Source organism: Larimichthys crocea, chromosome XIV (assembly GCF_000972845.2).
Source record: "Larimichthys crocea isolate SSNF chromosome XIV, L_crocea_2.0, whole genome shotgun sequence".
In the NCBI taxonomy this organism is placed as follows: Eukaryota; Metazoa; Chordata; class Actinopteri; family Sciaenidae; genus Larimichthys; species Larimichthys crocea.
Genome location: NC_040024.1, coordinates 8,633,263 through 8,653,053, shown reverse-complemented (window position 1 = coordinate 8,653,053; position 19,791 = coordinate 8,633,263). Strand labels below are relative to the sequence as shown.

The window sequence follows — 19,791 nt, the reverse complement described above, 5'->3', positions numbered from 1 at the left end:
CACCCTAACACACACACACACACACACACACACACGTTCACACACGACTCCACACTCATCATCTTTATGTCCGCCACGCCGGCAGCTGATAGGAAGCACATGCGAGTGTTCGTCCGAGCACTTCTAATTATCACGAGCCCGTTAGAGTCAGGGTGACCTCACACACACATAAACACAAATAACCACCTCCCTCCTCCCTCTGACACGCCGCTGCTTGAGTCAGCAGATTTCCATTCTTTAGATTTCACCTCCTTTTTCCTGAACGTCTGTCTTTCACGACGTCTCACACATCTTTTTTTTTTTTTGCCCCCCTCCTCTGTTCGCTCTCCTCCTGCCTCCGGAGCGTAGCGATGATGAGCGTGCTCCGGTGACGTCACCGTAACAAATGGGCCGTCTCGCTATCTGGGACAACGGTGACGCCGAGGTGGCGACTCACACAACACAAACGTTTGTTGTCGTACACCGTTATCTACCTCCTCTTCCCACCTCACACACACACACACAAAGGAAAGAAGCGGCGTGTCCTGCCACCATCAGCACTTTTCACCAGTGTCCTCGCCAGACTGTCCCCGTCATCTCCTCCTCTCGTGTCCTTAATGACTCCTCCAACACTCTGTCTACTCCCCGCCTGGCTCGCTCTCCATCTTCTCCTTCCTTTGCCCTACCGCTCCTACAGTATACTCCTCTCCTGTGTGTCTGTATTTGGTTTGGACCTACAGAGATTCCCGATGCACTCAATCAGACTGTAATTCTCGCGTCCCTTCTCTGACACCTATAACTATCCTGCCCTGAAGAAGAAAAGGATGATGGGTAGTGTTTCTGAGCACTTCACGTCCTTGAAAAACAAACTCCCAAAAACAGTTTTCACAGCGCTGTGTTGTACCGTACCCTTGTGGTCTGGCCAATCTCGGAGGGCTGTTTTCACCATAAAAACAAACACCAACATTTAAAGTGTGACGGGCCTGAGTTGCAACTGAACAAAGAAAATGTTGCTGATAGTTCAACATCGGCTAAGACTAGGGCTGGGTATCGATTCAAATTCCAGGAATCGATTCGATTCCGATTCTCAAGACTGAGAATCGATTATCATAATCCGATCCGATCTCGATTCGGGTTAGTGTTATTAGAAACCCTTTTTTTGGTCGCCTGAAGCCTTCGTTTTCAACAACGGAATACGGGTGCATATCTTTGCAAATGTAACCCGCAGAAGTGGCTGGTAGTTGTAGAGTTTTTCTTGAGTGTTCTTTTGTCTGTAGTTTTATTATATATTTCCGGTTAATTTCCATTTTTCCCACGTTCATGAACGCAACATAGTCATTCCGACGGCCACTGAACGCACCTCGCATGTGTGAGACGCCGTAGTGTAGTTTAAACACGGTGCACGCCTGTTTCAATTCAATGACGCGACTAGTGGGGTTAAAGTTCACCGGGGGAAAATGTATTAAAATTTTAACTTAATTAAATCGATCTTTGGATGTACGAATCGATCTTAAGGAATTAATATGCAAATCGATTCAGAATCGGAAAATCGATTTTTTCAACACAGGTCCAGCTAAGACGGTCGGTTGGTTCAATCGAACACCTCGGTTCGGAGTAAAATATGTCATCAACGATTGGACGGCGCCAACGCGACGGAGAAAAGACCAAAGAGGATGATACCAATTTCTACACAGCGTTGCTTTAACTTTTACCTTCCATGTGAGGTCAATTTGTCCGATAAGCTAGTTTAAAACTAACTAAACTAATAGTAATCCATCAGCCTCAGCTGTAGTTTGAAAATAAACATAATACCTTCCCTACATCAGCTTTTCTACATCCTCCTATCTTCTTTTACACCCTTATTTGTTCCTCTCCTCCTTTCCTTTCCTTGCCGCCTCCTTTTCTTCCTTCGTTAGACTGAGGATTGTTGAAGTTGTAGTTTTTAGAGTTGTAGTCTCTCAGAAAATGTCACTTCTATTTGAAACTTTTGTCCACATGAAACATTACTGACTGTTTATACGTTACAATCACTAAGTAATCTGATGTTTTTTTTTGTCTTTAAGATTCTGCTGTCAGGAAAACATGATTTGACATCTTATTTTCTTTTGTTTGGTAACTTTTGACTCGGGTTTGTTGAAAAGACGAGATAATCTGATTACATGATGAAAACTTGAGGATGAATCAGTGACAAGAGAATTCCCAGAAATGCAGAGAAAGATGAAGAAACTCAGGTGGATTATGTGTCGAACGTGCTTTTAACCTTTCAAACATCGATTTTAAAATAACTTTGACTCCTGTATGACCCCATTTCTCCCTCTTAACTCCGACGCTCATTTCTCGTACAGTCATCCGCAACATCTTTTCCTCGTGTTCTCGTAATTCTGTGAGCAAATTAACCTTCCCTCCTTTTATCCCGCGTCCTCCCTTCCTCTCTATCTCTCTATAACCTTGTTCGGGGTGGTCGAAGCCTTCCACGCTCGACAGTCTGAGATCTCCAATACCAGGGATGGAGCTCCCTGGAGGGGAGGGATGGGGAGTGTGTGTGTGCTCGGGTGTGGAGCTGGAAAAATGGCTCTCCCAGCTATTGTTTGGGGTTTCCTGCGGGATTGTTTTTGGTACATATCGGCCTATCATACAAAGACTTGGAAGCAGAGAGGGCACGCTGATAAATGATAACGAGCAAGACAATGGCGAGACGAGGAGAGGAGTCGAGACTCATCACATTCCTGCTCGTGTTTGTTAAAATCTAAACCAGCGGAGGTGTTTTCTTCTTCGAGTCGTGCTCTTTAACCGGCACAAAGGTGAAATCTGAAGAACTGAACGAGTATCGGCTCGGCCCGGCGACTCTTCGTTCACAGACAAAAACGCGTTTACTCAAATCTTCAAGCCGAGGCAAAGCAGAGATATTAAAACCTAATAATTCACCTGCTGTTGAAAGGATTTATACATCACAGAGAGTCAACAACGACTGCAACACGTAATTCATTTACATCTTCTGTTGCCATGGCGACGCGTGATTGGCAGCTCTGTGTTTTTTTCCCCGACGACGATCTTCATCCATGGACTTCACGTAATGCTCCATGATACATGCAGTGCACTGTGTCCTTCGTCAGCCTGAGGCGGCTGCCACTGAATGTCGTCCATGTTACATAATCACTGAAATGTCGAAGCACGAAATGTGTTTTCATACCTGCGCTTTGAAAAAGTATTCATTTGTCTCTTCTCTTCCTCCTTTACCTCCCCTACCTTCTCCATCTCTTCCTTTCCTCCTCCGTTTCTACCTCCTCTCCTTTCCTTCCCTACCATCCCTACTTCCTAGATTTCCTCACCTCCTTCTGTCCTTCGTTTATTTCCCTTACTTTCCATTTCCTCCTTCACTTCTTTACCTCCACCTTTCCCTCTCCTTTCTTTACTACCTACTTAATTCCTTCTCTACCTCCACCTTTTCTTCTTTCCTTTACTACCCCCTCTTTTACTTCCCTACCTACCTCATCCTCCTTTCCTTTTCACACACTCTCCATTCCTTCTCTACCTCTTTCATTCGATCTTTTCTTTCTCCTTTCCTTCTCTACCACGATATTTTTCCTTCTCTTTTTCCTTCTATCCTTCCTTTCCATTCCCTCTCAGGCCTTTACTAATTCATCCTTTCCTTCCCTACCTCAGCTTTTCCTTTACTCCTCTACCTCTTCCTTTGCTACAGCATCCTTCTATCCTTTTTCATTCATTCATTCATTCATTCATTCATTCATTCATTCATTCATTCATTCATTCTCCACCTCCTTCGTTCCTTCTTTACCTTCTCCTTTTCTTTCCTATGTCCCATCTTTCCTTCTCTTTCTCCTTCTATCCTTCATTTACTTTCCATTCCCTCTTAGGCCTTTACCAATTCATCCTTTCCTTCCCTACCTCAGCTTTTCCTTTACTCCTCTACCTCTTCCTTTGCTACAGCATCCTTCTATCCTTTTTCATTCATTCTCCACCTCCTTCTTTACCTTCTCCCTTCCTTTCCTACCGCCCCTATGTCCCATCTTTCCTTCTCTAACTCCTTCTGTCCTTCCATCCTTCCGTCTGTACTCCTCTTTATCCTCAAATATTTTAATGAACATATATATTTGTTAATTACTTCGTCTCTGAATGTATTTCAGGCCCAGCGGACGTTTGATCAGATCAGGTGACCACAGAAAACAAAAACATGTCAGGTTTGATCCTCCGTCTGATATCTAATACACAAAGTGACACAGATCGTTTTGCTGAGTCAGCGATGTGAACGTTTTTTTAAAAAGAGAATCAGGTGACGAACACGATGTGGAAGCAGCTGGCTCTGATCTCGCTGTAAAACTTTCGTTTATCAGATATTACACAGGTCGTGTCTTCAGCAAAACAAACGTACAGTCTATTGACCCCGATTCTTCCGGGTCCGTGATTTCTAATTTTACGGCCAGATTTCTCTCTCAGCTCTGACGGTAACGGATGGGACGGCCGTGAGGGACCAGGGACACCTGGCCCGCCGAGCCTCCGTCAGCACCGCCGTCCTGACAGGCCTGATGAATGCAGCCTGATGAGCGCACACACACACAAACACACACACACTACAGAAGTGCAGTGCTGTACTGATGGTGTGTTTGTATCAGGGCTTTTAAATCAGACTGCTCCTTCTCTACCTCCTTCTTTCCTTCCATCTCTTTTACCCGTTACCTTCCCAACCCTTTCTCTACCTCCTTCTTTCCTACATCCTCTGTTACTTACATACTGACGATTTAAACGTTGTATTTTAAACGTGCATTGCACCTGAATTTTTGGTTAATACAACACGGAACGGCTCCTGTTATTAAATTAAAGAACACGATTACTCTGCAGCAGCGTTCACTTCATATCCTCAGCTTCACTTATTTACTTGCCACGGGGCAGCAAACACGAGGTAATAACAGGTCTTTAATATTGTTTCTGCTGAAGTGGAGACAATAAAACGACGTGAAAACAAATCATATAAAACTATATTTATATTAAACAGATCCTTCGTTGTCTTAACTTCGTTACCGCCAACTAGAATTAGAATTAAGCGATACTACACGAGAGTGTGTGCTTTAGCGTCATTATTGGCACGGCAGTGACGGTGAAGAGCGCCAATAATGACGTTGAGGCACATGCTGCGTTTATACAACGATTACCAACTTAAATAAAACATATAATTAAAAGATTTTTAGGTTTTGGGGCAATTTGCTTTCAAAGTAAACTCCTGGAAAACGTAATTGACTGTAATGAATGAAAAGTAGGCCGAGCCTTAGAGACGATTTCTAGTCCCGTCAAAGCTTTCTAGAGATCGTGGAGTTTCCCAAACTGAATAAATACAACATGTATAAACACTAAACACTGGTTTCCTAGCTCAGTCTTGTAGTGACTAAGATACCGGCTGTAAAAGATCATTTGTTCATAAACATATTTAGCTTATAAGTCCGTGAACGTCACATGTTTTTAAAGTTAGTAGCGTTGTATTTGCGACTCATCTGATGGAGGATGTGACCGAAACATTTCCAAATAACTCCACAATGTTGTAAAAGTCCAAAAAGTCAAAATGTATCGAACAAAGATCGATGTAATCATTTCCAAACTTCACAACATGTTTTTACCAAATGAAATATTCAGCTTCAGTCCGGATTAGACGACCTTTAGTCTTTAAAAACAACATTTGTGTTCAAACAAACACCTGTATTAACGAGGCAGTCCAACACCTCTTTGAAGAAAGACCAATCAGTCAGTCTGAACTACTTGTTGGATACTTTTCATTAGCTACCACAGCAGAAACAGAGTCATGGTACAGTGGTTGTCATCTGTACAAACACTTCTAAGAGCTGCTTGAATACGTTGGGATCAACACGGAGTGGCAGTCATCGTTAAATCGCTCCAAGTGAAGCATCAACATCACAAAAGAATCTGACAGACGCCGACAGCTTGGGAATACCTTCTACACCACTTCCTGCTGCTCTGCTGTGACCTACTTAGCATGATTTATCAAAGCACGGCTTGAAACAAGCATTCACCACGGAGTGATCTAATGACCTGAACCGTACGTGAGGTCTTGACTAATTACTGAATGTGTCTTAAAAGTCGCTATACCGCCAACGTGACGTCTAATTTTAGAGCACTTTGACACCTAAAATAGTTTTTCCAGCAGCGGTGATATCAGCTTGGCTGCTGTTTGGGGTGTCAGTGAGTTTCAGCAGCTTAATTTTGGTACGACAAAACACAATGATCTCACACCCAAAGCCTTCCGCTTTCTAGAGGAAGTTTAGATTAACGTAATAAACAAGGAACCAACGAAAAGGAAGTGTTACGTAACGTCTCAAACGGGGAAGCGATGCTTCCCTATTTTGGTGGAGATCGAAAGGAATGTGGCGCAGGGTGGGTGGGTCGGTTTTCGGATGTTTTTTTCAATTTGTGTACAAGAGGTTTTCTTTGCCTTCAAGGTGTGTAACAGTACACAATGGATGAAATGTTTGGAGTATAAATACTCACTATTTCACAAGAAGAAAGGAAGCATCAGGGACCAGAAATTTTACCGTAATAACTACAGTATAACCTTTTCTAATATAGGATGTTAGTAATGTTGATTTCCCGTGTAAGGTTGCGGTTTTATTCCATATTTTAACTGTCAAACCATGAAAGTAAAAGACCGTAAAATGTGTCGTGAAACCTGACTATTTTTCTGTATACAGTACAACAATCATACTTCAAAACCTTTATTTATACGCCAGAATAAAGTCGTAGTTTCTTATTAGAGACTATACAGTAAAACCACGTAATATTTAATAGCATATTTTTTGGATTTTCACCGTAAAAACTACAGACATTTTAAAATGTGGACAAAAACGGCAACCTAATACATGAACTCAACAGTACTAACATCCTTTTGCTGTAATATTTGTAAAGTTTATACTGGAGTTATTACGGTAAAATTCTGGAAAACCATTTTACTGTTTTTTACCGTAAACCTTTACCGTTTTTTACAGTGTAGCAGCTAGCAGACAGCCAGCTTGGTTCTGCTCTCAGGTAATAAAATCCACCTGTTGACCTGTCTAGAGTCACTAATTAACACCTTATGAAGTGTACTAAAGCTTAAGAGCAACACTTTATGCTAAGCTAAGCTTTTGCAGCCACCGTAACTTCTCTATTGCACTCGGAAGGGGAAGGTGAGGCAAACAGGTTGCAATCAGATGCCATTAAATCACCAGTCCTTTAAGTTAACTATAACTGACTTTTATAAACGAGCTACAAATGACATGGTATGAAATTACATAAAAGTAATCACGCTGCATGTCACACAAACTAATACAAATGGGCTTGTATATTTTCTGTCACAATCAAAAGAACAAAGCAAAGCACGCTGTTTATGCTGTTCATAAAATATACATTCACCAGTGTACCAGCACCAAGTGGCAGCAGTCCATCTAAATATCAAAGTATGTGTTCATGTAAAAAAAAGCAGCATGTTCTTTTGAATTATTAACAGTCTGGATCGCTGTAAATTCAAGCTACAATAGTTTATTGTCTGAATTAACCTCTCCTCTTTCAAAAACTCGCATATAAATTGAAACATTTCGCTGCCGCCGGGTTTGATCACACGCCTTCAAGAAAAAAGGCGACTGAATCACAGTTAATAAAAATCTTACGGATCTAAAGTTCTCCAGAACATAGCGAGGATCACTTTGAATTATAATTTCTAATTATGATGTTATTCTTTGCAGCTTTCAAGCATGTTTTTATTAAGTTAATTTATTTGATTGTTCATCTCGTTTCCAGCTTGTGCTAATTAATTTCTCCCCAGCACACACAGATATTTTCGATTATCCGTTCCATGTGTCCGATGTGTACAGAAGCTGCATGTCCTGTTTGGATTTTTATGTATGAACATGTGAGCAACACAGACTCTGAGTATCGATAGCCGCCCCGGTGGGCTCTTTGTTTGTTCGGCGTGCGAGCCTCCTACCTCGTTGCCGTACATCATGAGGTGGTGGGTGGTGATGAGGGCTTTGAAGACCACCACCCAGCTGGAGTTGGCCGTGCGTTCAAACAGCGTGTCCGCCAGCTGGGGAATGCTCACGTTCATCTCATTGGTGCAGTGGATCAGATCTGGACGAGGAAGAAGAAGAAAAAAAAAAGGAGTTACACAAAACAGCCACGAGAAAAGCTTTTAAAGGTTTGATAACGCTGATTGAGAACAACGGAAAATTGCTTTTTCAAACACAAACACACGCCAATGTGGATAAAGTGTGAAGGACGGGTGCCAGCTGCACCTCCACCTCCTTCTCGGAGCCGGGCTAAAGCACCTCTACACCATTACACCTTGTCCTCCACATTTTGCGGTGGGAACCACACATGTAGAGCATTTAACACTCTTGCACTGGCTTCATTTCACAGCCAGTTGGATTGCCGCTTGCTCAAGGCATGTTGACAGACTTCGAGTTTTTGGGTCATGTTTTATATGAATATATAGCAGAGACACCAAGAGATATCTCCTGTATTGCCAAATCTCTGGTGGACACCCCCAGTCCGGAGCCCGAGACGAGACCGATTTCGAGTACTACAACACACATTCTCACAACAATGCGTACTAACTTCTGTTAAATCTTAAAAATATTTATTTCATAGACGACAGACGCTCTGTTCTTTGTTTATTTTGAAGGTGCACAACGTAATCTGACCACTAACATCTTGCCGTCGCCTCCGTGTCCTCACGGGATTGATGCGAACCGATTCTTGTTAGTTTGGGTCCTCTCAGCTTATTATAAAGATTCAGTGTCTTCACTCACAACAGGTAACACACTCAGTGATCCTCTCAAGCACAAACATCGATACAGTCACAGTTAGATTGATTCACACCAGATATTGGTTTGTTTTTTTAGGCTTCGTTTCTCGAGCCTCCTACATCCCTTTCATTCCTTTGCCTTTACTCCACCCACCTCCTTCTCTCTCCGTCCTTTGTTCCTCACCACAGGACATTATGAGCTGCTGGCTCTCGCACCTGGTAACTACGGAAACAGCTTCTCATTAGACTACCAGAGGATTGTGGCGGGGGGAAAGAGTCCCGTCGGGAGACTTCATCATCATAATCAGGCGCTCGTGCTCGTCCCGCGAACGCGCCGACACTCATTCATCTTCGCTCGCGTAACGCATCATCTCCCCCTCGAGCGGTAACCGAACACAGCAGACTTCCAGTCCGGCGGTACTCTCAATCGTTCAGTCAACATGGCACCTCGCCCACTTCTTCTTCACTACCAACACACACACACACACACGAACACATGCCAGGCGGTAGTGGGCTATTTAGTCAATACAAATGAGTGCAGGGGAATGTATTACAGAGGACGTGTAGCTGGCGGCCAAGCAGAGCAACGTTTAGTGTTTTCTTTCATTTCATATGTATCAGTCAAAAGTTTGGACACATATTTTCTACACTGTAGGTTAAAACTGAAGACATCAAAACTATGAAAGTATCTTTTAGCTTGGATAACAGCTTCAGGAGGTTGTCACGTCTTATTCGTTGCGTGTTTTTCCTTCACTCTGCAATCCGACCAATGACAATGATAAAAAATGGACAGCGTACACGTGACGTCACCCAGTTGTTATGAAGCTCATAGTGTTGGCCATCTCGCAGTCCTGCCTTTTTAATATAAATATCGACAAAGACATGGATCATCAGCGGACCAGAGACGGGCTGAGCGCTCAAACAAGCCGTCTGTAACGACGCCTAACTGTCAATCGAAGCGCCCAACGCTGTTAATTCGGCAGAACTTCAAGAACCAAGAGTTCATTTGGTGTTAAAGAGGTCCTCCTGATCCACATTTCTCTTCCTGATATTTCCAGTTTGGAGCCACGATTGCAGAGTCTTTGAACCATAACTTAACCGCTTAACCGGACGTATGTGCATAAACGCGTCTACGTAAAAGCGTCTACATAACGGGCCGATGTTGAAACGAAATATATATTCAGGAAAAGCGAAATGTCTTTTAAAAATTCAATTCAAGCGATGTCCTGGTTTAACTTGATTCAAAATGTTGTAAACGGTTTGATACGTTTTCAATTATTTTGTCTCATTTTAAAGAGAAATCAAGGTCAAGTACCACCGATGTTTGAGAAGCCTTGAAGAAGCTCAGATGTAAAACATATTTTGGGTTGTTTACCACAGTGAATGAGAAGGTGTGTCCAAACTTTTGACTGGTGCTTTTCTTTTCCCTCCTGCTGTGAGATCTCACCGACGCGGATTCGAAATCTCCAAACTGGAAGCAAACGCTAAGAGCGACTGGTGGCTTTGTTAATGAATTAGCTGCCTCACATCTCTTGTTTTCTCTCCACTCCATCTCTTTTTATTTCTGCTGCTGCCCTCCTTTTTTTTTCTTCTCTCTCTCTCTCTCAGTCTATCTAAACCTCGGTCTGTCCATCTCAGCTTCTTTTTAACAGAGCTCATGTTTTTTCATTAGGTCTGGAGTGGTGTTAGAGAGAGAACTAAGAGAAGGACTGATTAGGTCTGTGGGGACGCTCGTGCACGAGTGTGTATATATATATATGTGTGTGTGTGATAATGTAAAAAGAGGGTACATGCGCTGACTTAATCAGGCAGAGTGGAAAGCATTAGATGCCACTGATCCCAGACCAGGCAGAGAAAACAAGGGGGGAAGGCGATTGAGGCAAACATACGGCAACGAAAGAAAAAGGAGGGTTGGGATAAAAAAAGAGAACGAGAGACGAGGGAGGACAAGGAGTCAAACAGAGAGGTACAAAGAGACGAGTGTCCATGCATAGACGAGAGAGGAGAAAAAAAGATAATGAGACATGAGAGACATGAGCGTCTCTTCATCCAGACAATTTGCAGGAATCCACACACCGCTCGACAAGACTCCTCGCCTCGCCGTATCTCTCTCTTTTTCCTGACGTGGTCTGAAATCTGAGGGGTTTTTTTTTTTTTCCCTGTCTTCTAGCAATTATTGTGACCAGAAATGGAAAAATACAAAAGATTCAGGCCAGCAATCCTCGACTGTAAGACTCCGATCGATGCCTCGACGTCCTCCGAGCGTTTACCTGCACAGGGAATCTGACACGGCTGATCGATGCAAATGTTTGATTTCTGAGCACTGGTTTAATTTAAATTCAGATCTGTTTATCTATCCATATCTACTAGTGTCGTGTCAACAATATGACAGTTGAATTTGTGATCTAACGCCAAAGTATAATCCTTTCCTGTCCTTTCTTATGTCACTTATTGTTAGCGACAGAGTAGTCGTGTATTGGGAATTTACATAATTGCGAACGATCCATCGTGTCTGTACAATAAATACAAAAGGTACAGCCAGCAGTCGGTTAGCTGGGATCATTGATGGTGTGGATGTCGTATCCGTAACGTCACTTTTCTGAAAGTGTGGTGGCTCTGGCTGCCGCCGTCTTGCAGTCCCTACCTCTTGGGCTTCGGGCTAATCTACAAGTCAACTTGGACGTTTGGGAATCTACAGTGTATTTTATAGACAAAAGGATTAGCGATAAATCAAGAAATATAACGACCCGTTATTATAGGTATTGGCAGATCGAGTTTGTCCTGGAAAAAAAAGGAATGCAGCCAAATGTTTCACGAGGAGCCAGAAGGAGAACATAACCTCCCGCTAATGCAACGCTGGACATAAATGAGTATAATGTGTCTGGACTGTCCGTGTTAATGTCTGTATTTTTGTATTCCTGTCGCCCATAGGCCGTCTTACATTTCCTCATGTGGGAGGAATGACTGCTGAGTAAATGTGATCTCATTCCCAACAGTGACCGTCTGTTCCTCTCTGATCTGAGCTCCATTGTTACTGGTCATCACTTGACCTCCACGGGCTTCGACTGGTCCCTCGGTACCAGGACGTCTCTGGTCTATTGTGGTTGAGACTCTCTGTACGCTTTGGTTGCAATACACCGAGAGAAATCTACGACTGTTCTGCAGCGAGATTGTTATTTCGGCGAGGTGGTTGTTGTTGTTGTTGTTGTGCCAGCATGTTTCTACACACCTGAACTTGAGGGACGAGCTGTTCGAGTCAGAAAGCAGGTGGTCAGATCAAGGAGAAGGACGAAGGGCAGGAGGTGGAGGAGGAGACGGAGTTCACATCTGGCCCAGCTGGTTACCTTCTTTCTGTGCTCTCCTCTCCGTCTCTTCATCCACCTTTATGCCCTCCATATTCACCCTTGTCCAGCCAACACACACCACAAACTCCTGCTTCTCTATCCACTTTCAACTCAACAACTTACCTCCCTTTTCCCATTTTTGTCCAATTCACCTTCAATATTGCTTAATATGTCCTGTTTTTTATCCAGCTCAGTTGTTATTAATATAACACTGTTCTCACCCTTCGTTATCTATCTCAGTAACTTCATCCATTTCAGGCACATTGGGGTCAACTGCCCTGCGATACGATGACATGAAATGTGCCAGAAAATCTCTACAATTGAATTCAATCCACGAAGGACACGTTAATGTGGCAATCTTCAAATCTTTGGGCTACAGACTGATGAGTTTGCGTGTTTTCATTTGACACGTTTTTATTGATCAATTTATCAATAAAACAACTTTAATAACTGATGTTTTGAAGCAGGAACAAGCTGTGAATGCTATTATTCAAATTTAAAAAGATCCAGTGATTCAATGCCATCTAGAAGTTTAAGAGGTGATTGCAACCACCTCACGTTACCCAACATGTAGTAGATGGGCTACATGGTGGTTCAACGCTCATTCTAAGGTAACAAAAACATAACTTCTCTTATTTTCAGGTGATTGTACGCCAACGTTAACACAGTCATGCATATTTTATTCAATTTCTGCCATACTCTGGAAATAGAGCCCCCTAAATCTTAAACACTGGGTCTATAAGTTAATATGTAAACATATTAGCAAACAGTTTTAGCTCCCACTTTGGTCTCCACCACCTAAAAATGATCTAGCTCTTTAGCTGTAAAATGCTAGTTGTCATTTTGTGGTGAACAGGTAACATACAAAGTGTATTTCAGATCTTTTTCCACTATAAAAGAGCTGCAGCAGAAAATAACACAAAACAAACCAATAACTTTGTGGGCCATAAAACCGAAACAATGAGCTAAAAGAGGATAAAGAAAAGCACCGTCAAGCCGACGGTCTTTCACATAGCAGTCATTATGTGATCCTTAATTAATAGTATTGTAGACACTTTAATTAACTTTAACCGTCCTTAAATCTGTAGGAAACACTCATATAGCTTTTAAAGCTCAGTCGATATGGACCCCTATGTTGAATGTGGATTTCACATTCGGCCTTGACAACTGAGATTTGATCTAAAACAACAAGCCTCCTGGTGGGAGGAGAATCCGAGGTGGATTAACCCGTGAACAGACCTGCAATCAGCTTCTCAATCCTATCTCGACATCTTTTAAAACCTCGGTCGGGCATCAGTGCCTCGCTTTGTGTGCTCGACACAGTTCAATCTCTCCGCGGTTCGGTCATCCTCGGAGACCACCGAGGGAAGGTCGGGCTCGCATAGCTGGAATTCCTACAGAGATGTCTCTGTGGAGAATTTATCTGGACGGACCTCAAAAGACTTTAAACTGTGATTCCTATGAGGAAAAGACGGTATGTTGACACAGTTGTATGTCAAAATACTTTGAACGGAAGTGTGTCATCAGTGAACTTGTTTCCTCCTGTCGAAATGACGTTGAAGTTCGTTATTTTCTTCAACTGCATTACTGAACAATAGTGATTTCACCACTTCAGTGAACTTCAAACATCAGACATCACAATCTTTTCCTACGAAACGAGCAAAAACAGTAAGACTTGAATGAAACGTCAAACTAGTTAGACAAGGGAAATAATCTCCATGGCTGCGGAAGTGCCACAAAACTGCAGTTCCTCAAACGTCCTAAGTCCCCATGTTAAAACTTCACAGCAGAAATAAACATGTTTACAGCCTGGTACAAAAAACAGTTTTGGTCTCTATAACTAATAACTGTTCAAATTACATTAGGCTTAAACTTATGCAGAAAATATGCAGCCTTTTGCGGACTGACTTTCTTTTATTCAACCATCTTGCCTTTCCAGAGCTGGAAGTCGCCTAATATATCCTGAATTTTGCAGGATTCAGAAACTAAACTAAGATCTGCTGATCTTAGGGGAATTTTCTCTTTCCGGTTTTGTCACGAGGTCAACAGGACTACAGAGCAACACCTCTGTGGCCGGTAGAGATTCAACGTCTTGCTCAAGGACGCTTCTGCAGGGTGGATAAATTGCCAACAAGAAGTCGTGATGTTGAAGGTCGACGTCTCTAACTTGACCACCCTGCGGTTCCAATCACTCCACGGGGAGGGAATTGAGATTATCACGGTTTAATAGGGCCGCTAACTGAACAAGAGTACCGCCGCAGAGTCAAGTGACCTTCATTCAAAATCTGTGCAGGTACAGAGTAACCGAGGAGGGACGTACACACGGACAGACACCACACAGATGAAAAGCCAGACGCAGAGGAGCACCGGCAGGAGTTCAGCCTCAATCTGTTAAAGATTAACGCTCTGCAGTATCAGCACCTTGTCTGGCATGTACTAGTAATCTCCTTCTCCCTTCTATGTCTCTGTGTTAGGGACTGCAGACAGGGTTTGCCTCAAAAGAGGATTCCCCGTCCACCCCTACCTCTTTCTTTGCCTCTCAAATCCTTCAGATAGGAGGTGGAGAGGAGGTGTGAAGGACTGTAAACAGGAAAAAGCTGTAAGCTTGCAATCTTTTTTGGCTTCACAATCACAATAAGCCGCTCGCTAACAGAGCTTTTTTGTAAATACTCAAGAGTGGATGGATATAAAAACGACCCTCTTATTTTGTAGCGTTGACAGGCAGAACAAAGCGTTTACTACACAATAAAGTACACCTTCACACGCTCTCCGTCACTTCCAATTCCTACCAAGATTGTTCACTTTATAATAGAGGGTGTATCATTGATCTGTATTTATGTTCATGCTGTCAGAAGACTGCTCAAGACTAAAATGGGGATTTGACTGATTGTCTTAGGGCAGCAGCACAGGATCGAAGGGCAAAAATACAGGTTTTTCCATTCATTTGAATGGGAGGTGGTGTGTTTTAGTTGAAGAAGTTGCACCAGACCCGATTTTTGGACGACGTCACGCTCCGGGCATCAATCCAGCTAGTCAAACCTCCACAGTGAGCCTTAAATGTCTCTGAAAGCTAGTCAAACCTCCACAGTGAGCCTTAAATGTCTCTGAAACTGAGATTATCCAGGTGGATTCATTGACTAAACTCTGGCTTTGTTTATATTATCAAACAGCTTCTAAATCTGAGTCTGACTCGCAATTTATGCTGCAAAATGTTTGTGTCCGATGGTTTAAGAGCAAGCACAGTGAATAAAAGTGAGGGAGTGCTGGAATATCAGTGAAATAAAAAGTTCTTTCCTGATTGTTTCACAGTGGTTATGTTCAGCCCAAATAGACACACTGCTGCACAACCCTGCAGCAATTCATCACAACGGCTGATTAAGTCTAATTGCTGTCTTGGGGATGTGTGTAATTAGTCGACAAGTTGATTAAATGTCGCTATCCAAACACCAGAAATACTAGTCGGTTAAACCAATTATTAGCATTTCATTTATGTTGTTTCCCAGTTCAGTAGCATCACAACGCATTTACTGACGCTGAACCCCTTTCGGTGGGTGTAAAACTCATCGAAGGCCCTTTCAAGAGCTTGCGTTTGGGTTGTCCATTCTGGGCTATTGTAGAAACATGGCAGACTGTAGAAGAGGCCAACAAAAACACAACAATTCTTATTTTCAGGTGATTATACACAAATTAAAAACAAACTTATGATGAGTATATTCCAAATTTTGCCAATAAATTCCCCTAAATTTTACACACTGGACCTTTAAATGTGTGAATAGTTGAAAATCAACCCTTGTGGGGCTTGTTGGAAAAGAGAAAAATGGTCTTGTTTGTGTCATAGGCTAAAAGTAGCAGCCACTAAAAAAAAAACCTGTCAAAAAATGTCAACAAATTTCAGTTTGACTTTCCGTACTTACTGTTTTCCATTCATTCACTTTGTTTTTATTTTATTCTTTGCTCTTCCGCCCTCTCATTACACAATGTACAGACGTGGAGAGATTTATCGCCGTCCACTGAATGCCACTAAAGAAAGCATTCAGGGCGATTGAAAAGGTTCGGTTTGATTTAGAGACATTTAAAGGGATAATAATAGTCTCAGCTTATTTCCTGCTTTTTTGTGTTGCATTGATCCCACCTCTGATAGAGTAACTGCTGCAGGGTGGAGCTGGTTTGTAACACGGCGGAGAGAAGGAGGGGGACGCCTGCGTCTTAAGTGATTGTAGGTGAGTCTAATGCTATCTAAACAGAGCCGGGGCGGCCCCTCCCTATCTGCAGAGCCGAGATAGACCCAGTTTAGACTACGAGGCAGGAAAAAAGGCTTACTGCTGACTGTCTACATACGTCTGCTTCAAGTGAAGCCCCGAGGGAGTGAGCGCCAGGCGTCGACTGTGCGGGACTGTGTGTGGAGAAAATGCCGTCTCATGAGAGCGCTTCGGTTTCAAACACGCTACACGCCAACACATGTAATAGCCACTGCGATGGAAGTGACTGAGCGAGCAAATATTGCTGGACCTAGTTCAACGGGACCTCAAATGACCGAACCGTGCTATAAAACAACACAACCTGATTTTATTTCAGAGTCTAATACATAATTCAGCATCTATAAAGTCTTTGTTTGCTGTAAACTGGCTGGCAACATCTCATTACATTAGCCATGTTAAGAGTCGAGCTACAAAGTCCCGTTGTAATTAACTTTCATTTGCATAATTCCACACGTTTCTTCTCCTCGTGTATTCATTCATTATTAAATAATGTACTTATCCACATCTTTAAACATCCCTCCTCCAGCTCAGTGAACCACACCAAGAAGATTTTACAGAGCTCACTCCATACGTGAATTAGAAACGCTTCTTAGACGTCAGTGTCGATGAGCAAGTGGCAAATTACCACCCAGATTGTCATGAGAAATTACACATTAAAAGGTGCACTGATCAATATTTTTATATAAACAATGGATTAAGTATAATGTGATAGGGGGTTTCTCATGGGGACAAACCCACAGAATAATCAGGCCTCGTCTCTCTGAGGTGTTGATGGTCTTTTAGCTCCATGCTATGTTTCCACGACCAAAGTTGGCAACTAGCTAGTAAACAAATAAAACTTTAAGCAGCTTAAGACGTTGATATTTTTCTCAAGGGCTCTCAACTGTTCATTGGGAGTAGATAATTCATACACATTCACACCAATGACAGCATAAAGAAAGGACAACGTAACCGTGCGTCAACCACGTGTTTCTGGAGAGACGTTTTGAAGCTCAAAATCTGTGGCGCCATCTGAGTCCTGCCTCTGCAAAGATGTGGATCATCGGCGGACATGAGGCGGGTTGAATGATGCCTGACTGCACCCACCAAACTGTTTTTCGTACCAGGCTGTAAACATGTTTATTCCTGCTGTGAAGTTGGACATTTGAACATGGGGACTTATGGAGACTGACTCACTTCTGGAGCCAGCCTCAAGTGGACGTTTGAGTTTCTCAAAGTTTTGGCTTCAGTTCACAGCCATGGAGGTTACGGTAGATTGGCCAAAGAAGTCAGTTAATGCATCCTTGAAACAAAAAAAACAACCGAATTTGGTGAACTGAATATTTTCAGATGACAATGTTCCTCTATTGGTTGAGAAAATTCCTTCAGCTTTGTCTACAAATTCTTAGTCCTTGAGATGTTAAACGTTAAATCAGGACTGATACGGAGAAAAATGGACATTAACAAGTTGTTGGTGTACTTGTCGGACTGTTATCCGCACACTAAGAAATAATTTAAACTGGTGAACTTCCTTTTTAAGGGAACCCTCTCCTCTGCTGTACAGTGAACAACTCATTTCACTCGTTTAGTGTATCAAGTAATGTTAGTACATGGATTTAAATAGTTTTTTTTTTATTGTCTGCGTCTGTGTTTGTGTGCGGCATGTTTGGGAACATTCAGTGCTTCTGTTCCCGTCCCGTTCTGATGTCTGGTTATTTTTAGCCTTGTGTTCTCTCTCTGGAGCCTTTGGCTTGGTTCAACTGCTTGTTTTTCTTCCCGTGCTCTACCTGTACGTCTGCCATTCTCTTTGTCGGTGTCACTCTTTATTTTCTGACAGAGAGCGGAAGACGTTTTCTACCGCCGCCGCCCGAAGGCGTACACACCAAGGCTTCAATCCTACTGACAAGATTTCCCAAATCCCCCCTACCCGTGAAAACATAGAAGTTGGAGACAAGTTTGTCCCTAATTCTCTGTCTCTCTATATATTACTGTGTAAGAGAAACCTATTGAAGACCTCAAGGGGAGAATTAAAGCTCCAGAGCTCGTCTATTAATAGACCAACTTCTGGTGACACTTTGTCTTAGTGTCTACACTCTCTGCCTCTTTCTACCAGCTTTTCCCTCCCCTCTCTCTCTCTCTTATGTCTTACTTCCTCGCTCATCATCTCATCCCTCTTTCCATCGTTCCTCCCACATTGATCTCACATTTTCACTCCGGATACAGATTCTGACGCCTAAAACTTTTGGCAGGTCGAGCACTGATTCGATTTTCTAGGTTACTGCTGGGAAAAGATATAAAATGAGATTTTAATCAAGAGTTAGTTAACTGCAAATAATTAACGGTTAGCAAGTCATCACACCGGAGAAACTGGAAGCATTTATTCTGTCCATTAACTCCGAGTTGTACCATAACGTTGACGATACAATTTACTTTCTTAAACCCCAATGGGGAGATACAACCACACAAGCATAGGGCTTGTAGATGTGCAGATGTTGGAATAAGGAGCCATGTTTGGTTCCTTGCTCAAGGATACCTTGGTAGCACTTAACTGGTCAACTGGTACCTCTTCATACTGTGGTCCATGCTGAACATGGACTGATTGAGCTATTACCGCCGAAAATTTACGTTATCTTTTCAGCGACATCAGTGACTAAGAAACTGAACAGTACCTAGTCAGTACTAGTGTTGTAAAGGGGTGGAAAGTTCCTGGTTTATTCCCATTTATTCCCATAACTTCCAATTAATCCCATAAATTTGAGTTTATTCCCATAGATTCCCATGGAAAGTTTCCTGGAATTTTGCAATCCTAATCGGTACTGATCCATCTCTTCTCTACCTCAGGCCTAGTTAAAAAAATAAATAAATACACTGTTTAAATTCTGGCCTTACCTTCACATTAGACCTTTAAATGCAGATAATGTAACAAAAGGTCGTAAAATCTCTCTAAATTTAAATTTCATGGTAAAGTAAGTCATCAGGAATGTTGCCGGTTCCCACAGGAGGTTTTCTTTCATGTTATTTCAATGCCTGCTCACTAATAAGCAGCTCCTGTGTTGTGTTTTTGTCACATCAGGGAATTGAAGAAGTGTAGCTCGCGTTAACGGACTCTCTTTCATGGGTCCAGTTGGGGCGATGACAAATGACAGTGTCAAAACTTACAGCAACCGGGGTAATATACAAAATAATATAGAAATGTAGAGAGTGCAAAAATAACAGATGGGAGTAAAGCAACGGCTATGAACATTGGCTGTTTTGTTTCTGTAAAACAACTCCCAGAAGTGCCACATCTAACAAACACAGACATATGTACACGGGCACAATGAACAGATCTGTCAAGGTGACCCACGATCCTCCTCTCTGAAATAGAGCTGTAAAGTTTGAATGGGCACCAACTCACTGGAGGCTGAAACACAAACCACATAAACCT

At 42.5% G+C, this 19,791-nt stretch overlaps 1 protein-coding gene across 5 annotated transcripts in view; it reads right to left on the bottom strand.

Annotated features, from left to right (window-relative positions):
• si:ch211-200p22.4 (phosphatidylinositol-binding clathrin assembly protein) overlaps window positions 1-19,791 on the bottom strand; it is an 86,401-nt gene that overhangs the window by 57,960 nt on the left and 8,650 nt on the right. For all 5 annotated transcript variants that reach the window (XM_019266021.2, XM_019266023.2, XM_027287874.1 and 2 more), the window contains exon 2: window positions 7,964-8,106. In XM_019266021.2, coding sequence (XP_019121566.1) covers window positions 7,964-8,106 — 143 coding nt within the window. The remainder of the gene's footprint in view (window positions 1-7,963; window positions 8,107-19,791) is intronic.